The 23,099-nt window shown below is 40.1% G+C and overlaps 1 protein-coding gene across 1 annotated transcript in view; it reads left to right on the top strand.

The window, feature by feature from the left end:
• Positions 1-23,099, top strand: part of LOC112109441 (tensin-3) — a 352,165-nt gene that overhangs the window by 216,947 nt on the left and 112,119 nt on the right. Inside the window, exons 16-18 of the mRNA XM_026654112.2 lie at positions 4,821-4,950; positions 5,768-5,833; positions 8,757-8,861. Coding sequence (XP_026509897.1) covers positions 4,821-4,950; positions 5,768-5,833; positions 8,757-8,861 — 301 coding nt within the window. The remainder of the gene's footprint in view (positions 1-4,820; positions 4,951-5,767; positions 5,834-8,756; positions 8,862-23,099) is intronic.

Here is a 23,099-nt window from a genome sequence, read left to right as displayed (position 1 = left end):
CTCTCAAGAGGAGCTCATTGCAGGTGCAGGGCCCAAGCGTCCAACATAATGGCTCATCTGTGTAATTTCCCTCTTAGGACACATTAACACAAATCAGCAGCTACTTCATTAAGATGTGTCTTACTGTGATTTTAATAGAAGATTGAAAAATAATAAGGGACAAAAGGTGATTGTGTACATGTCAACCTAGAATCTAGTGAAGAAAAAAAAAGTTAAAAGTAGTTTCAGGTACTATACGTGCCCCTCCACTTCCCTGTCAACTATTGTGGTTTTTACAAACATGTGGTGTTCTTTTTTTAAAAAAAAAATCCTTTTTCTGTCACCACTTTCTGGAGTAGGACCCACACAAACAGGGGGATGCTATCTGGGGTCCCAGCTCAGTAAAGTATTTAAATATGCTTAGATTTAAACATATGAGTAATCTCATTGACTTCAGCATGGTTACCCCCAAGCTTAAGGTTGGGCATATGCTTAACTTTCTTGCTGAACTGGATCCTAAAAATGTGTGGTAGTGTTCTGATCTCAACTACACAGCGATGAATTGGAGTAACTCCACTGAAGTCAACATTTACTCCAAATTTGAACCTCAGTATCTCTGACCAGAATGTAGCCTATAGTACCTTATAAGTAGGCAAAATATTCCGATTTACTGGTGATCCAAGGTTTTGGATTTCCATCCAACGGAATGAATATTCTGGTCAGAATTATGACTACAGAAAATGAAGAACTTGGAAATATGTAAGTGATTTCTGGGGGGGGGACAAAAAAAATTGTAAAGGTGTTGATATTATTGAAAATGGGTTCTCTCTCTCCAGTGGCCAGTTAAGTGGGGACGGTTCTGTACGTGTGCAAAGTCAGACTTCTCAAGGTCTGGAGAATGTCTTGTGTTTTGCAAGTCTTTAACTTTCTGCGTCTGCAGAAACTCTCACCCATGACTCTTTCATGAAAATGATGTGCCATTTAAAATATTTTCAAGAGAAGGAAAGCCAGTGTCTTCACCTCTAACTCTTTCAGTATTAACGATCCCTTAAAGTTTAATCCAAAATGAGTTGTATAGTCTCTTGAGGTCTTTTTTTTTTCCCTCACAAAGCAAAATTGAATGGAATGATAGTTACAGCTCCAGTCAGACCTTAAACTTGGAGCAGGTCATTTCTGTCTTTTGCATACACTCTCTTGTCAACCATGTCAAACTTTCATCATGTTTTACTATGCTGGGCCAAATCTTGAAGTTCTTCCTTAGGCAAATTACCATCATGTGTGATGGCAGGTTGCCTGAGTGAGGATTACTGGATTTGGCATATAATGAGTAGGCTATTTATTCCTGAGCTCAAGCATCCTGATGGCAACCCTGCCTTATGTTTTGTAAAATCAGAGGACTAGCTGATGGTGCTAGTTTGAGTAAATTATCGCCAGCCACAGATTGGCTGAGAGTTAAAAGAGGTGTAATAAAGGAACCTCTTGACTGAAAAGGAGTTTGTGTCCTATGCCCCAATAAATATTCAAGTTGTTAAATAAAATTAAATAAATATCTTTCCTAGTCTTTTTAATATGTTCTGGGGATTTTTCTTCCTCTTAGTTTCCTTTTCTCTTTTTATTTATTTTCTTTCTAACATAAACATATTTAGCTCTGTTTGCACGAGATTCTCAATGCTCTTCAAAAAGATGCATATTTGTGACCTTAAGAGCTTCTCAATGTCCACTGGCAGGGGGCCCACTATACGATAATTCCTATCAGGCCTGACACACACTCACTGCCCCCAATACACTGTTGTCATAATATGTATCTAAAAGGTGTCATGGAAGGTATTATATGTAAACTGGTGACACAGTGGCCCCAAAAAACTTTGAGTCATGTATGTACAAGTTGGGTACACAGAGTTATATATGTGTGCTGGAAATATGTTCTTAAAATGTGTTTGGGAGGCAGTGAATACATTGAATCTGCCCTAGACAAAGGAATGTGGAGTTCCCTTTCTGACTGGGTTGATTACAGGTACAGGACAGTGAAAGTACATTTACATATAAGGTAAACAAAACAAACAAGCTAACAAGTGGCAGCTGTGGGCATGCTGGAGGAGTCTGCACCCCAAGAATCTTTCCTGGCTCTTGAGCCAAAGACATTTGATTTTGGGTAATATAAGGGGAGCAAAAAGACAATGTATTTATCTGTCACTTAGGGCAGTGATTCTCAACCAGGGGTATGAGTACCCCGGGGCTATGCAGTGGTCTTCCAAAGGGTACATCAACTCATCCATGGTCACAAAGGGAGACTGGCTGAGCCAGGAATTGAATCCAGGTCTCTTTAAGTACCAGTATCCTGTGATCAGTTTGGACTATGTGGCTTTTGTCTGGTGTCAAGGGACATAGATTTCAAGAAAAATAAGGAAAAGTATTTTAAAAAATTACTAAAAAATGATTGAGATTTTTGTCCATTTTGGGGTTATTGATGGGTGTCCATTAATTTTTTCATGGGACTTTTCCTGTGATTTGGAGTTTTATAAGATGACTTGCTTGAAGTTGTTTGCACTGTGATTGCTGTATAAGAAAAATGGATTAGTTGAGAGAATAATTTTAGGACTGTCTGTGTTCACTCCCTCTTTCTCTTACATAATAAACACATTCAGCCTTCCTCATCTCTGTATAGATTTGAGAGATACATCATTAGACTGTTACAGTACAAACTGCTCCTATAACGTCACTCCCAGAGAAGGGTGTCCTTGTGCAATTCAATAATAATGCCAATGAAGACATAGGAGCATAATGGTGTAAAATCAGTGTAAGTGGGAGGAGACCCAGTATATTCATTTGATGCTTTTTAGTTTAATTCATTCAAAAATATACTTAGTTAAACTCTAACAAATATCTCTCACTAGTGTGACTCCATGTCTCAGTATGGGCCTGAGAGAAAGCCCATCGATTTCAGTGGGCTTTGGAATTGGTTCATCTTGGCAATTCAGACCTATCTGCCTTCAAAACTCAAAGAGACAAGGTGGGTGCGGTAATATCTTTTATTGGACCAACTTCTGTTAGTGAAAGAGACAAGCTTTCAAGCTCTACAGAGCTCTCCGGTCTCGGTGAAGAAGAGCTCTGTGGATCTCAAAAGCGTGTATCTTTCATTAACAGAAATTGGTCCAATGAAAGATATTACTACACCCACCCATTACTGCACCAAATATCCTGGGACCAACAGCTACACAATATTTGAAAATCAAGATATAATAATGCAGAGAGACCAAGCTTATTTTGATGCATCATTGTTTTCATCCTCCACCTTCTTCCCACATCTAAATAAAATAAAAATAATTTTAGGTGGATGACTAATCTCCTTAAATGAGAGAGGTGGTGACAAGACTGAAGTTTAGACTGTTTTGCAGGATGGCCCCTGGGGCTGTTGCTGAAGGCACATAGTACTAATGCATGAATAACAAGGAAAGAATGTGCCATTGGTTCAAATAAGTCTTTAAGGGCTATTATCTTTGCTTTTCATCTTTGGAAGGGCATGCGTCTTCAGATTCAAGAAAGGAAAAACAGTAACAAAAGCCTTGTAGTTCACATAGGGGATCTGACTGCTAAATTTGTGTTTGGAAATACTCTATGGGGTGTTTAAACAATTATCTGCTTCCATCCTACCAAACGTAGTAGGTCTTCACTAGCAACATTCACTAGCAATGTTAAAGCGCTGCCCTGGCAACACTTTAACATGGCTGTGTAGTCGCGACACCAGTGCTATAAAAAAACCACCTCCACGAGGGGAGTAGCTCCCAGCACTGGGAGCGTGGCTCCCAGCACTGGTGCACTGTCTACACTGCCACTTTACAGTGCTGAAACTTTCAGTGCTTGGGGTGGGGTGTGTTTTTTCACACCCCCGAGCAAGAAAGTTGCAGCACTGTAAAGTGGCAGTGTAGACAAGGCCTTAATCTAACAGTGAAAGGATAACAATGGAGATGGTGCACAAAAAGATTAAAAATCCTCCTTTGTTCAAGTGACAAAGGTGAGTGACAGCATTTAGTAGCTGTGCTCTGTCATGAGCTACTGTACCAACAAGTTGGCTCAACCTGTGTTTCTTTCCTGCACTCCATCAGCCAAACATGGTCAGTGTTTTTTTTACAGGAGAACATGTACAGTAGGCTGTGACTGTGGACACCTTCCTCCCCATGGACTAACCCAGAAGGCAGTTTTGCTATAACTCTGTTTCCTTCCCTGTGCTTTTTGGCAGATGTACTTACATACACGATCTTCGCACCATGCTTTGAAGTTCACTTTTAATGCTGTTCCCTGTACATCCAAATGCTGGCAACTGTACTCCTTAGCTCAAAGGAAGGTGCTGCCCTTGGTAGAACTACTAGGAAGATTTTAAAAATAACCCTCGCTTTCATCATGGCAGATTCCAAAGGGACATGGCCTCCTTGCAGATAGGATTTCTTGGTTACAATGGTCTAACTTTAGGTTACCAGAAACAGTTTAGTCAGCTCACTATCTTACTGCTGAAGTGAAGAAAGCCTCTGTGTGTTCTCCAGTTGCTTTAGATTGAGGATCCGTGCTTTATTTTAAGATGCATTTTGGTGCCTTGCAAAAATACTGATGTAAACCAGCCTACAAATTTGCCTTTCAGATTTTACTGATCCGTTTTTTAAAAAGTAACTTGCTCTGGGCTTGTATAATTTTACAATGATTGAGTAAGCTACTTTCCTTGTTTCAGTGTTGGTGGAATCTGCAGTAAATTGTATCACTGTTGGTTTTGTTCAGAGAGCAATATATAAACACAGACAATAGTAAGAATGGACTTATTGGGGGTGTTTCTCTTTTTCTTGTCTGTTCAGCTGAAGTGTTATCACAAAAAATATCGATCGGCCACCCGTGATGTCGTTTTCCGCCTGCAGTTTCACACAGGTGCCGTTCAGGGCTATGGTCTGGTATTTGGCAAAGAGGACTTGGACAATGCTAACAAAGGTAGGCTTCCTTCTGTGGGGGGTGTAGAGGGGTGGGGAGGGGATTCATGATTGTGTATACCGGGATATATGTGTGTGTGTGTGTGTGTGTGTGTCTGTTAATGTGTGTTTGTGTTCAAAGTCAGTGTCTTCAACAATGCCTAGTGATATCAGATGCCTCCATTTTGGAAGCTTAATTGGACATTCTACCGGTGCTCATTCAATAGGAAGAAAGGTGTATTCTTAGCTTGTGTGTAGGTGATCAGCACTTCCTGAAAACCAGACCTCTGTATATCCAAAAATTCAGGAACAAAATCACTAGGCACTTTTAAAAATCCTGGCCTAGGTATCATACTGCTGCTTCCCAAAGTATTACTTTTGTTTTTTGTGTGTGTGTCTGTGTGTATGTGTGTATGTCTGTGTATCTATCTATCTATCTATCTATCTATCTAACTATCTATCTATCTATCTATCCTTGTTTAGTGGTCAGGATTCTTGTTTTGCTGTTTTTTTTTTTTTTTTTTTTTTTTTTTTTTTATCCACTTCAAATAAAGCACTATTTCTTGGGTTGTTTTTTTTTTGGCTGGTTTTTTGAGGGTTTTTTGTTTTGTTTCTTTTCTGTGTTCTTGACTGGGAAGTAAACCAAACTCTGACTTCCGCTTTTGTAGTCTTTTACTGAGAATGTGGGGGGAGGGGGGAACCTTGCTGTTTTAGAAGGCAGTTGGAGAAAGAGCAAATACACACATTATATTTATTCTACTGTAAAATCTTGATTTGTGAATGCTTAGCTACTATTCCCTGGGAAATAAACTTGCTGAGATATTTTGTTGTGTTTTCAGATGACCGCTTCCCTGATTATGGGAAAATTGAATTGGTTTTTTCAGGAACCCCAGAGAAAATCCAAGGTAAGCATTCAATATATAGAATGATCTCTGTTTATTTTGGAAGCTGACAGAATTTAAGTGCAGATAGAAAATTAAATTTCATCCCAGAAGGCTGTAGTGCAGAAAGTGTGGAATGTAGAGTACCTTGGAATATAAGAACTTACTAAAATTATTCTGAATTTACACTAGTGTAACTGTGATCAGAATTCGATTACAAAAATATATTGGAGTGGTTGCTGATAACTATTAGAAAACATATAACATATATAGTATCTACAGATAGCTATGGCATACATAGCATACATAGATTAAGTGATCACAATGTTCTAAAATCACATACTGCCAAGTATTTAAAATAACACTATTTGAAGAAAAATAATTCCTTCAAAAACCTAATCTAAGCAGTGGTCTATATAAAATGCTACGGGTATTATTCATTGTTTTCCCAGGTGCCATACATGAACTCATTTAAACAAGTGACAAACTTTGGACCAATTTCAGACCTGTAACCAAATAGAACTTCATTGTCAGTAGAGCTGCTTGTGTTTATACCAGGTCTGAAGTTGGCTCACAAGTTATACCCTGTCTCACTCTCACTCATGCCCGTCACCCCAGTCGGGGTATGGGCCGCCAACCACAGATCTCCAGAGTCCTTTATCTTGGGCCATTTGCCTGGTTGCAAGAAGGGTAATCGGCTTAGTGGCTTCCTCACGACTTTCACCACCCAGCGTCATGCGTCTTCGAGTTGAAGACCCTTCTTTTTCCAGAGTAAAAGTCTCTGTTATCTCTATTGTTGGCGTTTCTGTAGCAGGTTGATTTTTTACGGGGTGGAGTGCTAGCCCCACGCCTAACCCTCCTCCTTTATCCTGACTTGGGACAGGCAGATGGCCCCAAAGGACCTCTCTGGTGGAGTTATTATACCCTGTACTCGTCCTCAAATATATTATAATCTAGGATTGTGTCTATAATAATATGGAACTTCCCATATCCAAGATGAAAAAATTATATCATAGAGTTTGTGAGCAATTTACTACTACTATGCATTTATTGCTTTTCCAAAGGTAAATATTGATTCTGCCTGAGATGATGAAAAAGAGTTTTTCAAAATATAGTTCTTTCCATGTGCCATAAATAATCTTTTCTGTAGTGTTACATATACTGTGTCCTGGAAATCTTTCCCTTGCATTTTTCACCAGTCTAATTGCTTGGAGACTAGTAGTAGTAGCAGCCAATAAAAAGCTGGCTTCTATCCAGTCCAGCGAATGGTTCTGCTTTTGCCTGCTGACAATCCTTATAAGAAAATTCAATTTAATAGCTTCTCAAGCTTAATCTATGCTTTTCCTGGATGGTAAAGATCCTGGTTTGCGTGAAGAGTAGCCAGTCTGTCAGTCTGAAAAAGGATCAAAATCTGTTCATTATTACTTCTGTTTTTCTGGTATCCTAGAAGATGAATCAGATTTGTATTTTCAGCAGGTGCTCGGAGTTAGAACTTATTTCATAGCTGAGTTATCTTAGTGCAAAAAGGGATAGAGAAAAAGTCTCACTGCTCCATTTTTGAAGAGACTCTAATTTTACAGTTTCTCAGTATTTGAGAAATTATTTTAAAAATGGAAAATTCCAGCCCTTCATACAGTTTAATAGTAGAAGGCCCACTTCTCAAACTCAGATGGCAAACATTAGAAACCTAAATCTGCATGTGGGCACCTAAATATCTCTGTAGGCACCTAAAGCCCCAGTCCTGTGTTGTGAGAGCGTGGCTGGACTGTGGCACTCAACACAGAGCCCGGCTGTTGTGCCCTCAGGATCAGGACCTAAATCAGTACTTACTTGTCTATAAATAGTTACTTCGGTGCCTAAATGCAGACTTTTAGTCTCCTCACTTTAGGTACTTATGTTTGAAAAGTGGGCCTAATAATACCACTTAAATAACACTTTGCATCTGTAAAACATTTTACAAATATTAATTAAATGCCCCTTAGAACGCCATTGTAGGGTAGGTACATAAGGATTGTTCTCCCCTATTCCAGGTGGGAAACTGAGGTAGCAAGTTGCTTATTGTCACAGATTAAGTCAGCATCAGAGCCCAGATTGAAGTCAGGAGTTTTTGATGCTCCTGTCTTGTGCTCATGACACGGGACCACAGCTAAATCCCTCATTGCTATAGTTTCAAATGTATAGATTACATGTTAAGGGTGAAACAAATGTGTGAGTTAACTCCTTGGTTACTGCTGAAAATTCCATGTATGTCTGGCAGGGGACACTTTCTGTGAGGCCAAATCTTTCATTTCACTGACTTCAGTGTAATGTTAGTGTGTGGGAACAGCAGCATATCTGCTACCCTGGAGAAAAAACAGCCAAAAGTTTAAGATTGAGAAGTCAACTTTGCCTTTGAGCTGTTGCCTTGTTTTCATTGCAGCACTGGTGTCATTTACACACACTGTTTGTATTTAATAAAACTACCAAATAAACTTTCTCTGATATCAGAATGATAGTGACCCCAACAATAAACATGACCTTACATCATTTCTTCTTTGTGCAGTAGTTGAACTGCTAACTGACAATGGAGATGCTTGTGGTATCATTCTGAGACGTCATTTCAGCTTTGGTCGTACATGGCTACAGAACATTGCATACCCTCTCATTCAGGAGGGTGAGGTGTGTGTGGATGTGCTATTAAGGCAGGGCTACTCTGTAGTCAGAGGCTCCAGTTAAACTCTCTGTTTATTCCTACTGTATTGAAACATTAATATAATCTTAGTTTCCATAGTCCATTTCAGTGTGGCTGTTGATCTGTCTTTCCCTGTCATTTCTTCCCACACTTCTGAAGATGGGGTTAATGCATTCACTGAAGCAGCACATTGTCAGAGATGGGTGTATGTGTAGATACAGATGAAAGCAGGAGTACTCCTCCACTTTGTCTCTGACCAAGACTTTACCCTTTCAGGATGTGAACACCTGAAGAATGACCATGGAGTGATAGTTGACTACAATACCTCAGATCCACTAATCCGCTGGGATTCCTATGAAAACATGAGCCCTGATGGTGAAGGTGAGGAGAGCAAGCTTGTCCCCAGGGTTCTATCACAACAGACCAAGATTAAATTGTTAGCAACTATAAAATACTTACTGGGATGGGAGGAAGTAGAGCTCCCTTACATGAACCAGTGCAATTCTACCATTGTGGGAGTTGTTGATTGTTATGTCCCTCTCTATCTAGCCACAGTGGCAGCGTGGCTGTAGGGGGAAGAAAGATCTAATGGTTATAGAAATGGTTAGGATTCTTGCTTTGTGAGGAGAAGCACATTTGGGTGTGAGAGAGCTGGTTGGTGTGAATTAGATGGTGGGTAGATGTGGTCTAGAAAGTGTTTTTTTTATTAATTGTTGTGTAGCAGCACTACTCACCTGGTAGGCTTGGGGGTGGCAGGGTTGCTGCTGACTCAGTTTCCCTCTCTTGGACTCCCTAACACTTTCAACATAGGCTTTCATGTGTTGAAAAACACCCCTTCTTGGGGTCAAAGTTCACAAGGAATCACACAAACTCCCACCCAGCCTTCAAGCTGGCCTACAACTCTTGGTACAACTCTGAGGACTTGTCTACACTACCCGCCAGATCGGCAGGCAGCGATCGATCCAGCGGGCATCAATTTATCACGTCTATATACTAGTATAGTCGCGATAAATCGACCGCTGAGCGCTCTCCTGTGGACTCCAGTACTCCACCAGAATGAGAAGCGCAAGCGGAGTCGACGGGAGAGCATCAGCTGTCGACTTACCACAGTGAAGACACCGCGGTAAGTAGATCTAAGTATGTCGACTTCAGCTACACTATTCATGTCGCTGAAATTGCGTATCTTAGATTGACCCCGTATGGTAGTGTAGACAAGCCCCTTAGTCCTGTCCCTGCTGAAGCTTTCCTCTAGCAGACTTGATCTCCACACCCCAGCTTTCCTAGCTGGCTCCTGCTCCCTGTAGGCTTTTGGTTTTATTGCCATCCCAAAAGGCCTGATTTAGCCACATGACCTGCCTGTCATGTGAAAGTGCACATTTTTTCACAATCTGAGTGTGTCACAAGTGGATCCATCTCCCCTTAAAAGGCCAATCATCCTTTTACAAATAGTTTTGCCACTTTCAATCTCAATATATACCTATAGTCACTACATCTTGTGGCAAATTCACAGATTTCAGTTAAAGCACTAATGCTACATTGCCTGGAACTTTGCAGAAGATATGCAAGACTATAAAGTAAGGGGTGCCCAAGTCAATGGAATACAGACAGGCATTTTCCTTGATACAATTATATGTCTTTAAATTGCCAGTGACCCTCTATTCCATAAGTTATCCTTTCTTCCTATTGGTATTTACAGTGCAGTATGGTCTGGGTGAAAGTAGTGTAAAAGCAGCCATCATGATCTCGTTCCCGTTTGCATGGTTCCTTGACTTTGCCTCAGTACATAGCAAAAGAAGTAATTGTTCTTGATTTGTGTATTTCTCATGTGAAAGCTCAGAATGTCACACCTGCGTGCACACACACACAAGCCTGACTCTGTTGCAAGTAAAAACATGAGGGGAGCAGATAAGGCCTGAACGAATGCCAACATTTCTGTTTTCACAAAGCTCCCTGAAGAAACAAGGAAGGAGTAAAGCTAGAGCACTATCAGCCAGGATCTGATTCAGCTTGCATCTTTTTTTAATCCTTAAGAATCAGTATTGAGTATAGATTGAGAGAAGCCTTTGTGTGTGTGTGTGTGGGGGGGTAAGAGTAATGGGGGTATACAAGAAACTTCAGTTTTCTATACCACGACACAGTTGCACAATGGCACCTCATGATAGTAAGAACTGTTGACTGCGGCTCTCCCATGGGGAACAAGGCAGCAAAAAGGTTGAAAGGCTGAAGCAAGGCCATCGCCTCCCCCTCTCCTCAGCATGGTTCCACCAAGCAGGGTGAGTGGAGGCACTGCAGGCAGCCATCTGCTCCGAGAATGGATGGCGCTCACCGTGTGCGTACATGCACGCGCATACTCCACTCATGTGCAAGGAGCAGCATCAGAAAAGATTGTGCTTTACCTGAGGCAAAATCTCCTCCTTGGTGGTCCAGCACTGTGCTGCTCCCTACATTGGGCCATAGTATAAATGCCTTGACCTAGCCCCAAGCAAGCAGTTGAACTGATTCTGTAAATGACTTTCAGTGTTGCGATCAATGAATGAAAACTCATGCATTCCATTATACTGCAAGAGATACCTATACAGGAAGTTACAGAAAAGCAAAGAAATGACTGTGCAGCCAGAACATTGGAGGGGAAGTAGTTCGGATGTAAAGTATATGATACTCATGTCTATATAAGCCTTGTGGGTGGGATATGATCAAGTGGAATAGAATCTGACGTCATGTTATTTGCTGCTGTTAGAAATGCCTTCCACTACTGAATATATTTAGCGTGTAATCGGCTCTATGAGCTAAGATCAAGTGTACTTTAAAAGACTTAGGGAGAGTTCTGCTTTTGTGACAGCAGCTTTCTTTAAAGTCTCTTACATCTGATGTTGTTACAGGTAGCTTTCTTCAGCTAAATTCTTCAGTTCCAATTCAGACTTTTTAGGGCATGGGCTTTTGCCTGCACACATAATTCCCGTTGAAATCAACAGGAGCAATATACGTGGCTAGAGGGCAGTAGATGACCTATATATAGTATGCACTCTAACGCCTCCTCGCTTTTTTGTGCATATTAAGAACTGGGGGGTAATGAATTATGATATCAAACCTGCATGACCATTCACAGATACCGCAAGCTTTGTGAAACTGACAGACTTTGTAACTTTTCAGGTTGCTTTTTTAAAAAAAAAATGATTAATTTGAGATTGAAAGAGACCTGTTTTGTTCTTGTTGACACTTTATGCACAGAGGGATTGCACTCCATAGCACTGTGAATGGCTATCCAACTACAGAAGCAGTTTCTCCTCCCTTGGTGTTCACACCTCAACTGCTAGCAGAGCACCTCACCCTCCCTGATTGAACTAACCTCGTTATCTCCATACTGATTTATACCTGCCTCTGGAAATTTCCATTACTTGCGTCTGATGAAGTGGGCATTCACCCACGAAAGCTTATCTCCAATACTTCTGTTAGTCTTAAAGGTACCACAGGACCTTCTGTTGCTTTTTACAGATTCAGACTAACACGGCTACCCCTCTGATAGGGAAACTAAAGTTCAGCGTTTCATTTTAATCGTGGAAAAACACATTTTTATGGTTTTTTTAATCAGAGAATTTTCGGGGGGTTATAACAGAAACCTAGGAGCCCTGGTGATTAGTGGAGCAGTGTTTACATATGTCTAGAATGGGAGGAGTCTGCAGACAGCTAGTCCCCCATGGCTGTAGTTCCCTTTCTTTTCTCCTTAAAGGTCTAGAATTTTCAGGTAGTTGGGGAAGGAAGAAGTGATTGAAAAACATTTGAATTTCTTCATCTAGACACTTATTTCTCTTAAGAGCCCTTGATGAGCAAATTTGTATGCTAGACCATGTTAATAACTTCCTCCATAATGGATATACAACTTTAGAAACAACTTCCTTGTCCCTGATTTTGAGTCAGTATCACATTCCCTCATAACTGGGCGGTACCTTTCCTTGGAGTCTTCTACTATAATGGTTCAAAATATGTGACTGAGAACAGTATTTTGGACTGCAATGATAGAATTCTCGAAGTTGTTTGTGCTGACGTTAGACTGGTAGAGATGGTATCATCTACTGTAAGTTCCTCATTTTGTTCCTGTGGTCTCTACAGGGTTGGGTGTTTATCTTTTCAAACCACGTTTGTTAGAGGAGGAAGGGACCAGCAATGATGATATTGTTAATCATTGTTGCTGTTTTTCAGTTTGAGGACAGCAGCATAGTACAGTAGAGATACTGTTTGTAGATAGCAGCGAGATGACCAAAATTTACTCATTTCTGGAAAAGACAGCAAAATGTCTATAACAGCTTTGCCACTGTACATTGTATAATGCCCACCAGATTGTAGTGTATTCCATTACCTCTGTTATTTTAATGTTCCCACTCCAGGTGAGTACCATGGCAGTTCAGTAACTTACTCCTTCTCAGGCATCTTTTGCAGTTTACTTATCAGTGTTACCCTCATCCACATAAGAATTTCTCTTCTGATTCCTAAGACTTGTTAAACCCTCTTGTGTCTTCTCTCATGCTTAGATTACTCTTTAGGGAAAGGGACTGTTTTTATGCTGTGTTTAAACAGTGCATAACACAATGGGGCCTCAGTCCTGACTGGAGCTTGTAGATGCTACTATAATAGAAAATAATAATAACAAACCATGATTTGGGATTCCTGGACTATCACCCAGCTTTTTGCCCCTTGAGGCATGCTCTGCAGATTCTTTAGTTCTCCTCTGTCTCCACAACAGCTGTTCTTACCAAAGCAATTTGGGAAATGGTAAGTATTTTCAGCAAAAAAGCTAAAAAGAAATAAACTTTTCTTTCTTTCAAAAAAATTAATGGAAATTTGTCATGCTTTTGAAAAATATTAGCCTCCACTTTTTTCAGTTTTTCATCAAAAATCAGTGAGGAAAATCGTGTTATGAAAAAGGCCATTTTCCATTTTAAAAAAGTTTAGACAGATTATTTGATCAGCTATATTATTTAATGTTTCAACTCTTGATAGTATGCAGGATTATTATATGACACAATATGCATCAGTGCTAACCAGGAGCTTCCAACTTATGCACTGCAAGGAGCAAATGTTTCTCTTGCTAGTGAATGTAGATAACTCTGAGGACAGCCTGGCTGGCAGTTACATATTAGGGTTGTTCAGGAGTGTGCTTTAGTTTGAACAGAGTGACAATCATTCTTGGTTGTATGCTGAGATTGTTCCAGGGATAGAATCACTGCAACAAGTTGTGAATGATCATGTCTGTCATCCGAAGAAGACTGCATGATGCACAGCAAGAGTGCCCAGTACGCTTCCCGCACACACACTGTTTAGTTTAGTAGGCAGCAACGCTAGATAGAAAAAAACCATCATGCCCAGCATCAGAGATCATAATAATGGGCCAAATTAATGCCTGGTACAACTTGGTTGAAAATGGATTTACAGGAGGAATGAATTTAGTCCATTCTTGTTAAATATTTTGTCACTTTTAGTGTTTCATTTATTTAGTAATCCCTCCACAACCTGACAGTTAGCTAGCAAAAACTGTGGGAGAAAAAGAATACACACTTACACTGTAAATTGTCTTAAAATGACATTTTTTTTTAAACTAAGGAAGCATTGTGCAAGTGTTTCAGCTGGTCAGCACAGTGTTAGAATCACTTAAATGTTTTTTCCATCTGATCCCTATTGTTTGCTTCATAGTAAGTGACAAACTGTGATGTTTGCCAGCAGTGCCTGAAAATTGGGGAAAGTCTGGCTCGCAAAAGAAGTGGCTGTGGAGGCAAAGGGATGTGTACATTCAAGCCAAACTCCTGTAGGGCACAATCAGTCCAAATTGCCGTATCTAAAGTGGTGGGTAACAAAATATCTGGCCTATCCCGAGAATAGTCAAATACCCCATATTTAGAAATAGCCAAAAGTTTACAAACTTGCTTGTTCCTTCCTTTTCTTTTTTTGGAAGAAAAACATCTGAGAAGTGTTTCCAGGTAAGCAATAACTGGCTTTCTGGAATGCACCCATGTGACATGATTTGATGGGGGTGTTTGACTTTTATTTGAAATTTTTTCTCCTGTTCAACCCAAAGTAAATAGCTGTTGAATGGGGAGCTGCCCTCTCTCGTAGTTAAACACTTGTTTTCCCAGAGGGCCCCTTCAGTATTGCAAAACTCAAGGGCTGAGACAAAACTGCTTGGCTTTGGTGCCTCGAAAGGAATGCAAATGCCTACCAACAAAAACAGTGGGGTCGGTGCCATTTCTGGTAAGTGAAACTGAAGTATAAATTGGTCGTGATCAAATGAACTCCAACTTTGATTCTTGAACTATATACAAAGTTGTTTAAAAGACAGAGAGCGAGAGATTTGGCAGGCAAGGGAAAAAAAAGTTTATTTTCATTTGAAAAATGATGTACTACAACAATTCCCCTCCATTCCTGTTTGGCAATGATAATAGAAACACGGAATGATTGGATTTATCAAACAAAACACTGCCAACTTGGAGCATTGTCTTTATATCTGCCTTCAATTGTGCTTCTTTCAGAGGAGACTTTTCTCTTTTAGTGTCATGTGTGGATTTTTATTATTATTATTATTGAACAGGAGATTGTCATTAAGTTGAAGATAAGTAAATGGAAGTTGGTTTATTTTGGTCTTCAGTAATGTTGAATGTGAAGATATGATTAAGTGTCTTATTTCCACATGTGCTGTGATGGGCAAACTTTGATCCCCATTTCCCTTTCCCCCTTCAACAGTGTCCATCCATATAATGATAGAAACTTGTGGCTTAAATACTCCTGACACTGTTGTGTATCTATGCATTGTGGAAAGTGTACAAGTTCAGGCTGGCATATCTTAGATCTGTATTTGGATAGTTAGACTGAGATTGTTCCAATCTGTAATCTGCATGTTCCTTGTGATGACTCTCCTTAGAAAAAGAAAGGTTAGTCTCATGGCTAAGCTGTGGACTGGGACTCAGGAAACCTGGGTTCAGCTCCTGGCTCTGTCACAGACATACTGTAACACCCTGGGCAAGTCAATTAGAACCCTGAGGAATATCAGAGGGGTAGCCATGTTAGTCTGGATCTGTAAAAAGCAACAGAGAGTCCTGTGGCACCTTTAAGACTAACAGATGTATTGGAGCATAAGCTTTCGTGGGTGAATACCCACTTCGTCAAACACATGTGAAGTGGGTATTCACCCACGAAAGCTTATGCTCCAATACGTCTGTTAGTCTATAAGGTGCCACAGGACTCTTTGTTGCTTTCAATTAGAAGCAGATTTTTAAGTGCTTAGCACCCACAACTGGGGCCAGATTTTCAGAACTCCTGAACTCCTAATGCTTTTGGCTTGATTTTCAAATGTGTACAATAACATTTTTTGTCTTCTGCCCTTTGTCTGTCTATTTAGATTATTAAGTTTGTCTATTACCATGCATACATTTTACACCGAGCACAATGAGACCCTGATCTTGGTTGGGGCATCTAATTGCTGTCCGACTTAACAATTTATCAGGAAGAGGAAAACTACAAGTGGGAAATTTAAAAAAAGAATTAAAAGATAACGAATAAGAAAAAAAATGCTTTTGGAATACCTTTTATAAGTAGAAATACATGGATTCAGCGCTACTATGGAAAAAAAGTTGTTTGGTTTTAAAACCATTTGTTTGCTCTGGATTTTTTCCCCCACCCCTAAGTCACCAATTGAAATCAGTCCCTGGTTGGTAATAGGCAAAAGATGTTGTTTTCCAAAGGTGTATTCACACCTTCTCCACACCCGCAGAGGAATGTCTTCATTAACTAGAGCTGGGCAAAATTTTTCAGCTAAAACCTATGGTGAAAAATGCAGAATCAGCAACACTGAAGCATTTAACAAATTTGTGTCTGTTTTCCTGAATTGTTCATTTAAAAAAAAATTCCAAAAAGTCAAAACATTTTGTTTCAGTCTTTCCTAAATGAAATGTTTTGATTTTTTTCTTTTGTGGTTTGAAACAACTTTTCATTTAGAAATTTCCTGCAATTTTATTAAACAGTTTAAAAAAACCGCAAAAATGCTGAAAATGTAACCATTACATGGGACCCACCATGTTTAGTTTTTCCTTTTTGGTTAGCTGAAAATGTTGTAAAAGTTTGGTTTCGGTTTGACCACAACAATTTTTTTTAATTGCCAGCAAACAGAAAAATCTGTTATTCGTTACTTTTAACAGCATCAATTTAGAGATTGATGTCCAAATTGACATCTCCCACCTAGGGACAGGAGAATGCCATAGAGCAGGGGTAGGCAACCTATGGCACGCATGCCACCACTGATTTTAAGTGGCACTCTCACTGCCCGGGTCCTGGTCACCGGTCCGGGAGGGTCTGCATTTTAATTTAATTTTAAATGAAGCTTCTTAAACATTTTAAAACCCTTATTTACTTTACATACAACAATAGTTTAGTTCTATATTATAGACTTATAGAAAGAGACCTTCTAAAAACGTTAAAATGTATTAGTGGCACGTGAAATCTTAAATTAGGGTGAATAAATGAAGACTCGGCACACCACTTCTGAAAGGTTGCTGACCCCTGCCATAGAGAGAGGCTCTTCTTTATCCCATTACATTAAACACAGTGGGGGCCAAACTCTACAGAGCTACCCCAGTACAGCTTCCATGGGGTTCTTGGCGGGAGAGCCAATGATAGGTGCCTTTTCCCCATTAAGAGCTATCTGAGCGGCTTTCCCACTGCTTGTTGTTTGTTGTGGAAGTGGACAGGACAATCCAACCTATGTTTGCTTCAGCAGAATATTTAAAACCAAGCAGAAGGAGCAACGTAGTTGAATAGATGCTTGATTGTGCCATATACTTTGGACACACTGCTCAACAGCAGATCACTTGCATAACAGTATTACTGCTGTAACAGTGCCAGATCTTGAACATATATGTATGGATTGTGCAGATTAAAACTGTCTTGTGGGTGCTTGAACTTTGGCACTTAGTTTTCTATAAATTTCAAAGAAATGGTGGGGAAAGGCCAACAAAGAGAAGTAATCAGCTTGTTTCGTTTTCCCTCTTTCTCCATCCCTCTCTGAATGTATGCACTGTGCTCTCCTTTGCATACTGCTTCTTAGTGTGCTCACCACTTCTAGAGGTGGTGCTGGTGGGAATAGAGAATATCATCAATCATGAGGGAATTTGAACAAGAGAAACCGGTTACAACACTTCTTAGATGAAAGTACATGACAATCCCAGAAACACTAGTACAAGTAGGGTTAAAATTAGGGAAGGTTTAAACAGTTAGTTTAAAAAAATACTCCACGAAATCAGAACACATCTGGCCCAAATGTCTTTTTCCCAACTAACTGAACCTTTAAGGGATAAGCTCGGTTTGACTGAGTATCCCTATTTTAGAGCTACTACTGCCCAGTCCCCATCACAAACCAACCTTGCTATTTATGTTTTCCATTTTGCTCATTTCCCCTCTTCTCTGTCCATCTCCATAACTCCCAAAGAGTCCTCCCAACTTTTGATCTCACTAGAGGGCTTTGACTAGTTTCTTTACTGAGCCCCAAGCTGCGACTCCATTTATATTGTTATGGTGGGAGTCCCCAGGTGGTGCTGTTAGACATAGAATTACACATTCTTTTCTCTTAGTGTGCAAGAAGGTTTTGATGGTTGGCAAGACATGCTGAGGAATTAGTTTTCGGTTTCTTGTGCTTAACTGCAGGGGAGAGGGAGCTGTCGGAGTTGTAGGAGTTTGCTGTCTGCCTTGGACACTGATTAGTGTCCATTCTTGAGGCACAGCCTCTCCTTGGGATCTGGGCACTGATGCTGGCTGAGATTGCTGGAAGACTGGATTGCCCTGCATGCATTTCGGCCATCTCATTTCAGGACTGTGAACAAAGCAGGCTCCATATCACTGATTTCTCTTCTCCTGGGAAACCAATCTAAAAAGCCCATGACATCTGCTACTGCACAGCAGAGGGGCGATGCTGGTGTAAAAACAGGACCATGGTGTCATCAGTGGGGTCAACAATATTTTCCATGTTTGCATGTTTCCATGCTTGCAAGTGATGTGTAATGCAGTTACAACACCTCTGACTGGCAAACCTCAGATCATGTGAGATTTATAACAGAGCAGCCTGCCCACTTGATCCCAGCAGAGAAACAATCAGACTTGCTGGGGAACATCAATGTTAAAGTAAAGAGTTTTTGGCAAGGGGTAGGGAGCAGAGTCAAAGATATCAGGGAGTAGGAGTCTGAGAGGAGGCCCAGTTGGAGTTTGAAGAGAGGAAAGAAAAGCCTCCTGTCAGAGGCCATGGAAAGAGAGCTGGAGGTCAGAGTTTAAGAAATATGAAGAACTCTTAAACATTCTTTTATACACAAAAGGTACAAGGCCTTACAAACATATATAAAAAAAAAAGGAAAGTTACATAACATTTTGGGCCTACAACTATCCTGATAGTGTCCTGTCTAATAAATAGAATTGTGAATCTGAGCTTCAGTTATTTTTCATTTTTAACAAAGTGACTCACACAAGGCCCAGTTGCACCGCGGAATGGAAACACAGGAAGCAGGCACTAAGAAACAAAAGGCTCTTCTTGAAAGGCTGTCTGGCAAGCGCCTACTCCCAGCACCAATTCTCTTTAGAGAACTGTAGAGACTAATAACATAATGATATTTTCCCACTTCACTTGCATGAATTTACTAAATCCTGTTAATAATAGAGTGGAATATATTAATAAGCCTCCTGAGTGCCACAATTCAGACTTCAGTGTCTCATTTTTTAAGGCAGACCCATTACTAGATAATTAGTCCTGCTACTTGTGCAGGGGACTGGACTAGATGACCTCTCGAGGTCCCTTCCACTTTTATGATTCTATGATTACACTGGACAGTCTATACAGAATACATCCTAGAGATCTATGAATGCCTCATATTAACACTCTATGTCACAACCATTTCTAGGATTAAGGATTATTTAAAGTAAACACCTGTAGACCATCAGATTTTAAGGTCCTTATAGCTAGCCACAGTGGAAAAATGTCCATATTAATACTATTAGCCCTATCCACAGCCTTTGAGCTAATCAACCATCGGATTCTGTTTGTTTGTCAATGAGGCCTTGCTTTGGCAAGTGGAGTGGCACTAAACTGAGTCCATTCAGTTGTCATGGATAAATCCAAAAGGGTCATCATGGGCTCCTCCACCTTCACCCTCACTCCAACAGCTCTCACTTGTGGAGTCCTAAATGTGCTCCATCCTGTTTGGGAGCTGATGTAAAGCTCTTTGAAGTCAATGGAAAGACTCCTATTGATTTCAGTGGGCTTTGGACCAGGCCATTCATGAATATACTAAACCATCATGAGAGATCATGAGATGGTACTGGCTTCAGTTCTAACAATTTGCTGATGATACCTAGCTCCTCATCTTGTTTTCATCAAACACAGACAATGCAGTCCCTTAGACATGCTTGTGCCCCCCACAAAGCAACCTGTTCAAGTTCAGTCTGGCTAAGACAGAGGTGATGCTGCACTGTCACCTCCAATAAGAAGAGGGAAGTACTTTGTAGATCTGGCAAGAACTCTGACTTCCACTCTCATTGTAGGCATCTTCTCTGCGGTTGCCAAGGCAACATGCAGTCTTGGGGTTCTCCTGGATTATTTGCTGTTTCCAGACACCCAAATAGCAGCAATTGTTAGAAATATCTATTGACTAGTTAGGGACTGCACCCTTTCCTGTCAGACACTTGCTCACTGAGATCCATGCGTTCATCACTTTATCCTATTGATAGAATAATGTAATGCATTTTAGCTGCGATGACTATGGAATCTTCAGATGGTCCAGCGCATAGCAGCCCGCCTGTTAGGTATTGCAGACCAACTAGAGCATGTCACACTAGTTCTTCATACTCTTTATTGGTTCCCCAGCCTATTTCAGATCACCTTCAAGGTCCTATTAATTTCGAAAGTTTGTCCCTCACTCTGGTATCCATCTTGAATTTTTTTCCCCTAAAATGGGATGCTCTGTGTGACGGAACACAGAGTAAAACACTCAGGACCTTGAAGCTGAGTGTTCTTGGTGATAGAAACATGAGTCCCACACTTGTGTTCCTAAATCACTTTTGAAAATTTCACACAATGACCATAACCCCCCAGATTAAATATTTAATCAGTGTAGTACCTTTTTGTATTCCAGAAGATGTATTCAAGCAAATTGAGAGCATCTTCAAGGATTTTCTATAGGATGGTAATGCCATCTTTAAATAAATTTCACACTCCATACTCAAAAGAAAGACTAAGCTTACGAAATTGCCCTTTTGTATACCAGTTAGCCTTTATCATAAACAGTGTTTAAATGATACTGTACATTTGGATGAGCAGCAGCATCATGTTGTCTGTGTGGGTTTAGTTCCTTCTGTTGCTTCACGATCATAATTATAACTAACATTGCAATCAGTCTAAGGCCTGGGCTACACTAGCGGGGGGGTTCGAACTAAGATACGCAACTTCAGCTACGCTATTCGTGTAGCTGAAGTCGAAGTATCTTAGTTCGACTTACCTGGCCATCCTCACGGCGGCGAGTCGACTGCTGCGGCTCCCCCGTCGACTCCGCTTACTCCTCCTGCCGAGGTGGAGTACGGGCATCGATTCGCAGATCGATTTATTGCATCCAGACGAGACGCAATAAATCGATCCCCGATACATCAAACACTTGATCCGGCAGGTAGTATAGACACGTACCCTAAATGTCTAACGAGAGAGGCGCCAAGCACCCAATCAAAGATGCAGATGCTGCTGTAGCAACCATGAAAAAAAGCCCATGCATTCCTAATCTTGGCATTAGGAACAAACAACAGCCAGTTTTGCGGGGTATTTCCAGAGATTGGCTTTGCTTTTGAAATAGACAAAAGGAAGAGGCTGAAATGAATTCATGATTTCACAGTACATTTAATAGTTGGATGCTTTGCCTAGTGCATTGCCATTGCAGTTTTATTCCTTATTTTACTGTTGTGTTGCTAGTTATTCAAACACAATTAGGTCAAGTTAAATCCATACTTGAACCACAAAGAAAAGTTTGCAGCAGAATTGGAATCATCATGACACAATAGATACTAGCAACTGGATAGGAAGTTGCATTCATTAACGTAATTGAATCTTTGCTTGTTTTTGCTCACTGGGATAATGTCATGAGATCCAAATCTAATTTTCGTGTGAGTCCTAGGTGGACAGCAGTCATCCAATATTACAACAGCATGTCTCAGTACTCTATGAATAAGACCCTTCATTTTCAGTTTAAACCGATTTTTACCGAAAAATTCCCGGGTTTTACATAAAGTAGTATTCATTTTTTTTTCTGATTTTTACCCTACTTTTGTATCATTCAAGTATATAAAAAATAGGGCTCTTAATTAATTGCAGTTAACTCACGCAATTAACTCAGAAAAATTAATCGTGATTAATCGCACTTATAACAATAGAATACTAATTGAAATTTATTAAATATTTTTGGATGTTATCCTACATTTTCAATATTGATTTCAATTACAACACAGAATACCAAGTGCGCAGTGCTCACTTTATATTATTATTTTTGATTACAAATATATGTACTGTAAAAATGATAAACAAAAGAAATAGTATTTTTCAATTCACCTTATACAAATACTGAAGTGGAATCTCTTTATCGTGAAAGTGTAACTTACAAATGCAGATTTTTTTTGGTTACATAACTGCACTCAAAAACAAAACACTGTAAAATTTCAGAGCTTACAAATCCACTCACTTCTACCTCTTATTCTGCCAATTGCTAAGACAAACAAGTTTGTTTACATTGATGGGAGATACTGCTGCCTGCTTCTTATTTACAATGTCACCTGAAAGTGAGAACAGGTGTCCACATAGTACTTTTGTAGTCTGCGTTGCAAGGTATTTACATACCAGATATGCTAAACATTCGTATGCCCCTTCATGCTTCGGCCACCAACCCAGAGGACATGCTTCCATGCTGATGATGCTCGTTAAAAAAATAATGCATTAATTAAATTTGTTACTGTACTCCTTGCGGGAATAATTGTATGTCTCTTGCTCTGTTTTACCCACATTCTGCATATATTTAATGTTTTAGCAGTCTCGGATGATGACCCAGCACATGTTGTTTGTTTTAAGAACACTTTCACCGCAGATTTGACTAAATGCAAAGAAGGTATTAAAATTTCTAAAAATAGCTACAGCACTTGACACGAGGTTTAAGAATCTGAAGTGCAGTCCAAAATCTGAGAGGGATGAGGTGTAGAGCATGCTTTTAGAAGTCTTAAAAGAGCAACACTTTGATATGGAAACCTCAGAACCCAAACCACCAAAAAAGAAAATCAACCTTCTGCTGGTGGTATCTGACTCAGATGATGAAAATGAACATACATCAGTCCGCACTGCTTTGGATCGTTATTAAGCAGAACCCAGCATCAGCATGGAAGCATGTCCTCTGGAATGGTCATTGAAGTATGAAGGGACATATAAAGCTTTAGTACATCTGGCACGTAAATACCTTGCAACGCCAGCTACAACAGTGCCATGCGAACATCTGTTTTCACTTTCAGCTGACATTGTAGACAAGAAGCAGGCGACATTATCTCCTACAAATTGTAACCAACCTTGTTTGTCTG

The sequence above is a fragment of the Terrapene carolina genome, unplaced genomic scaffold (genome assembly GCF_002925995.2).
Source record: "Terrapene carolina triunguis isolate 2854851 unplaced genomic scaffold, T_m_triunguis-2.0 Scaffold180, whole genome shotgun sequence".
NCBI lineage: Eukaryota > Metazoa > Chordata > Testudines > Emydidae > Terrapene > Terrapene triunguis.
Note: the sequence above shows the minus strand (reverse complement) of the source record. Positions and strands in the feature narration are given on the sequence as shown.